The sequence below is a fragment of the Callorhinchus milii genome, unplaced genomic scaffold (assembly GCF_018977255.1).
Source record: "Callorhinchus milii isolate IMCB2004 unplaced genomic scaffold, IMCB_Cmil_1.0 Scaffold17, whole genome shotgun sequence".
Taxonomy (NCBI): domain Eukaryota; kingdom Metazoa; phylum Chordata; class Chondrichthyes; order Chimaeriformes; family Callorhinchidae; genus Callorhinchus; species Callorhinchus milii.
Window position 1 is genome coordinate 7,617,104 of NW_024704758.1, and position 6,053 is coordinate 7,623,156.

Genomic DNA, 6,053 nt, shown 5'->3' on the forward strand with positions numbered 1-6,053 from the left:
CAAGTAGAGTCGAGATTATGAGTTCGAAAAGGTGAAGGGAAGGAAGAAAAGAGAAATGGATCTGCTGGTCACAGCAAGTTTGCTCCAGATTTGAATTGAACATTAGGAAAATGATTTCCATAATGTGCACATCAATTTTGAAGAACAGAAAAATCGGTTCAGGTTGATATCTGCAATCTCGTGCAAAAGAATTGCATCTTCATCCCTGCGTTGTGTACATTTTTTTTTGAATTTAAAAAAAAGATTTGAAACGGAGTTGGCAGGTTAACAAACGGGGACTATCCGCACCAAGGTTTTACAACAGTGTAACTTCACAGCAACAGATGATTTCAGTAAAGATGGGAGGAGGTGTGTCCCGGGTTGAGACAAAATGCTACAAAGATCACTGTGCAAAGACAATATAAAAAGGAATGGCGGAAATTTCATGATGGCAACTTTCTTCTAGATTCAAGAACATAATCCAATCCAGCGTTCTGATGAATGCTGTTATAAATTAGTGTCCAGATTTCACAATTTGAAGCTACGTGAAGCTGCCGATACTGTTTTGTGCACCAAACATTCATTATCGTGATATTTCAGAGTTAGGCTACACAGTAAGATCAATATGTCACTCACTCTCATCTGATGAATTGAACCAAAACAGTGGTCAATCGCATTTAATATACATGATGAGGTGGATTTTTCCTAAACCTAATGACAGAATAATACAGTATTAACCTCAACTCCATATAGCATTTCATATTTCATCGACTCCTCCCCCCCCTCTTTATTTAGAGGGTGCTACGTTGCACTCTACAAGTTTGGGCCGGCTAGAAAGAGACCCTCATTGCAGGTAAATTTTGCCTGAATGACAGAAACAAACCACAACATGAAATATATATTAAAAAATTAACGGAAATGGATTTTACTATGGAAGAGGAAGGGGTTGGGGTGGTGGGTGAGATTTTAAAAACTATATTCGCAGTATTTTTTGTTTTTGCAATGCTGTTGCATTCCGAGGGAGTATTTTTGCTTCATCAGCAACAAAACTAATAGGTTAAGAACTGAGATCAAAGAATTGATGAGCCCTTTACAGAAAATTACATTATCAAATTCTATTTACATTAAAGTTTTCTTTTAAAAATATATATTTACACACACACACACACACACACACACAGAGGGATCCAAGACCAAGGCCAAACTTTTACAGTTCATAGGCATCTGAACAAAAGCCATGGCTTATTAAGCAAAAAGTGACGTTTAAGCGTTAAAAGACACTCTGGGTTAATTTCTTTCACTGTCACGTTTTACGTTCACAAATTCCAGCCATCGCCACAGACCTTGGATGGATCAATAAGATCTTACAGCCCAACACGTGCACCTAGGCTGAAGCTGCAGCTTCCAACCCAGCACCTGGGCTCAATTGGCAAGCTTAGCGCTACCCGAGGCAGCAAGTCAAACCAATCGATCATCCCTGGATGCATTCGAGCAGCAACATTAACCCATCAGCCTGTGCTCTCTCTCCCCTCCTGAAGGCACTGGGTCAGGCAACAGTTCTACAGGCATCCCACACCCTTTGATTCCTTGCCCCTAATGGCCAGAGCCCACACTCCATTCTCCAGATGAGTGTGCTGGCAAAAGACTCATGTGCGTCAAAGAAGCATCGCAGACAAGCCTGATACAGTGCTCACCAGACATCCACATCTCAGGGTATCACCAGAAAGCGAATGAGTACCCTGACGGGTTTCTTTTACTTCTCCACATACTCACTGCCCGGCCCACTTACCTCTGATCAGCAACCTATTTGAGATCTAACTCAGCAGAGATTGGGAAGAGGCTGCGTGTAAACCCCAGGCGCAGGCTAAAACTGCATACGCTCCAGCAACAACATAATGGCACAGACACGAAAGCCAACCTCGTACACCGTTGAGCCAGATTACCCCGGGGGCACAGCGCTGAACATTGTCGCAGCCAGACTGTCCCCGGCGTCACTGCTGTAACATGAAACAAGAGCCAACCGTGTGCAGCACACACGGCCACTGCCAAACCAGAGAGCTCAGTCAGCAGTTACACCATTGCACGGCCGGAAAAATAAGTCAACAAAACAGCACGGATGATTAAAGCAGGGAAAGCGAGCGCCTTTCAGGAACATCTGAAAAATAAACTCTGTAACCGTTCCAGTGGGAGTGCTGCGACTCAAATCATTTGTCTGAAACTTTCTTGTTTTGATTCATCAGAAATCCCGCTGGGTTTATTGATCCTGTGGGTTGCTGTGTCTCACGGTTTTACTTACACAAACTCCACTGCTGAATGCAGGAGAAGGGGTCAATAGCCTTCGCCTACACAAAGAGGCTTTTAAAAGATTCACACCCGTCAAACTCGATCAGTAGTTTTGAACACCTAAAGGACAGTAAGGGAACACGTGACAAGCAGCCTAGGTTCAGCAGTGAGCCAGCCTGCATTTTGAACCTTTGCCAAATGCTGGCAGTTTCACAAGGCGCTATATCAGTCACTTATCTGACACTCCCACTGCACAAACCAACACCGATAGTCAGCTCTCACGATTACAAGTCAAATCCCTTTCAGCGCTTCCAGTTGTCAGTCAGTTAAGGTCACATTGTAAATTGGTCACCACTTTTACAAAAATGCACTCACACAATGTGTACTTTAAGTGAAGACTACAGGATCATTAAATAAGAAGTACATTCGCAAGGTCCCTCACTAAAACATAGCCACCCTGTTCAACGATATGCCAACTTATCCTGACTGCCGTCTAAAAGATTCTCGTCCATTCTAGGTCCATGGTGTTAGTTGATCTCAGGCTGATCACAACCGTCAGGGTGTCCCGGCTCCTGATCACTCTCTGGTGATCTCTTCTGTAAAACCAGGAGTGAGGTTCCCTCACATGTGTCAAATGACCATTTGGTTGGGTGTTAAACAGCCAATATCCCCAGAGGAAGTTGATCTCTTCACAGAATGGATAAAGCAGGAGCTGAAGAAGTTCTTAAAAGTTCAATATTCCGAGTTTAGCCGAAACCCCAAACAAAAATTCCTTTGCAAAAACTATTCAAGCTTCCAGCAAATTCTTTGTGTACATATATATATATATATATATGAAAATCTGAGAGGTGGGGGTTGGGAAACAACTAGAGGCAAAAAGAATCTTTAAAGCAAAGCACAATTCTAGTTTTCAGCCACAACCCAACCTAACCTTGTCCTGGTGCTCTGAGGCGTCACTTGAACCCCTCACAATTTTGAATCTCCTGATAAGCTATTTACATTAATGTTGAGAAACAAGATACATCAACAGCTTGCATTTTATAGTACCCTTCAGGTAACATGTCTCAACGCTTTACAAAAATGGGGTCAGAGAGGGGGAGGGAACAACAGGCATGGTCCAAGAGGTAGGTTTTAGGGTGGGAATTAAGGACAGATAGAGGGGATAAGAGAGAAGGATAGAGGGAAAGAGTTAGAGGTTAGATATAAACTTAAAGGAGAGACATTCTGGGCGAATAATCCAACGCCATATAATTTTTTGAGTTTTATGCAGTCTCCCAACGTGCTGTCCATCAAGCCTGACTCCATGTGCTGGTCAGCTCATAAAGTGGATTAAAAATACAACTAAATGGGAAACAGGGTAGGAGCAGGGGGAGGAGGAGGGAACAAAATTTATTTTACACTGATTTTAATCTAAAAAAATTATTTACTTAATTCTGGAAGGAACCTTGTGTTGGAATTAAATGCCGCACTTAAAATGTTCTTTTAAGGGTTAATTAAAGTGGTCCCACTGCCAAGTGACAGGTAAGTATTAGACCAACCAGCCTCGAGAGTCGATCTAATGCATCGCTAAACAAGCTGGCAATCCTGATTCACAAGATCAGCAGATAGTTTGGGCAAAAAGAGAAATAAAAACACAAGCTATGGTCCACGGCCCAGGAGTAAAACACATTCTGAAACAGAAGATCCACCTCTAGAAAGAAAGAGTATCTACATGCTATTTATATAAACATACAATTAAAAAAAACCATCGACAATGTGATAAGTACTCATATTCCATCATCAGCAATGACAGTTCTAGCTAAATCTCATTAGCCTGATTCACATCCAAAAAAATAGTTCAGCTAACTCTTCGATAATACACGAGTCGAGTTTGAAATCATCACTTTGACCCAGAAAAAAATCTCCCAAATGTTACTGTTATTTCATCCCTTCCGTGATTTGGCGCTGTTTTCTTTTTTGATGAAACGATCCTAAAACAAGTGGTGGAAAATAGAAGTCTGCCACGGGAGACAAAGAGATGCAAACGCAGGTGAAATGACCTGAGAGGAGCCTGGAGAGATAGCAATGCACGTGACTATTCCCCTTTAATAGGCTGAAGGGAGGTTATCACCTGCGCCTGGACTCAAGTCTTTTTTTGTGTTGCAGCATGGTTTGAAAAGACGGGGATCGATCAGCACCTCCCCAAAGCGACCTTTGTAGATGATGCCACAGCAAACCTTCTGCCTGCAACGTAGAAGAGAAACAACACAAGGTTAACAACAAGACCTTATATTTATACAGGGCCTTTCATACAGCCCAAACCCATACACCTCTCTTTTCCCCACACTCCATAACACTATTCCCGTCCCAACAAGAGGGAAATGTCCAGCTCATAATCACCATGAATCACAAAATCAATCAGCCACCTGATCTTAACTGATGGATTCTCAAACAAATGGTAACCAAGTAACAGGTGATTAGGTGGCTGGAGGGGAAGAGTTTAAGTTTCTAGGCTATTGGAATCTCTTCTGGGTCAGGGAATCGTTTTACAGTTGGGACGATGGGTGCATCATAGACATAGGGTCTGAATGGAGTTTTTAGACTAGATATTAAGTGTGGTGGATGGAGGGAAGAGAGGAGTGAAGGTTATAGTGGAAGTGACTAAGAACCTGACACGATTTTGAACTAAAGTGTCCATGTTAAACATCAATTATTTGAAATGTTCGGTGACCTTTTACCGGTGGTTAGACAAATTAAGTCTAGTAAGCAGCTGAGACACCCACTGAGCCTATGCTAAGCTGTCTGACCTCCGGGAAGGTGATCCAATTGGCGTTGGATAAGGGACCGTATTTATATATTAAAAAAACTCAGTCCACTCCTGATCTCTCCAGCAGGTGACCTCTCCACACTCAGGCATCAAACGAAGAGGGGTTGGGAAACTCATCACCAATGCTCAAGTTGAATGAATGATTATCACTTGACCAGTCCATTTTGTGGATTGAATTGCACTTTCAGTGCTACAGTTTCCGTGAGCACCTGTTGAAAATGACAAAAATTCTCCATAAAGGCAGTGTTTTGGGAAGTCCTCCCGATGTGAAAGGTGCTATACAAATGTAATTTTGTTGTGGTTTTGAAGATTATTATTGCTGGATCTTTGCTAGAGGTCTCTGGTAAAAATTGTTGTTTTTCTGGGTGCCAGTATTGTGCATGTTTTCTTTTCTCCCCATCCTTTGCGATGCCTGTCACTAAAACGAAGTTGAAAGCTGAAAAGGCTAATGAACAAGATATTCAGTCCTGCTGAATATCTGGTCAAGTATATTGGCCTTTTTTTTTTGCTGTAGTAGTTCTGTGCTTTTTTTTAAAAAAATGAACATTTTATGAAGAGAATTGAAGCATCAATGTCCTTTACATGTGTTTTTAATCGCACAGATTCGGACGCACACAGCACGACATCCAGCATGTCACCTTCCCAGTCACCGAGCTACAGCAACCCATCCGACGAAGGGTCCGACACAGAAACCCAGAAGAGGCTCTCGCTGCAACCAGTCTTTTCCTTCCTTGACCTGACCTATTGGAAGAGGTGAACATTTTTAAGAGATGCTTGGGTTAATTTTCCTGCTGTCCAGGTTGATTCCAAACAAGCAGTTTATTGGAAGCTCTTGTGCTCGTCTCGTGTCATTACCTGCACCAGATTGCAGGAGTCAAAGGAATTTGATGAGTTTGGGACGTCTTTCTGACGTGAAGTGCTCTATACAAGTGTAATTTGTTGTTGTTGTTGCGATTCTATAGCCATCAGTTTTCTTCTGGTAGCT

At 42.3% G+C, this 6,053-nt stretch overlaps 1 protein-coding gene across 1 annotated transcript; it reads right to left on the reverse strand.

The window, feature by feature from the left end:
* Window positions 1-3,661: 3,661 nt before the first annotated feature.
* sinhcafl (SIN3-HDAC complex associated factor, like) lies at window positions 3,662-4,487 on the reverse strand (the record flags this gene model as incomplete). Its single annotated transcript, XM_042341522.1, is given in 1 exon segment — window positions 3,662-4,487. A coding segment is annotated over 1 exon segment (141 nt), but the record flags the coding sequence as incomplete, so codon positions are not given.
* Between the last annotated feature and the right edge of the window lie 1,566 nt (window positions 4,488-6,053).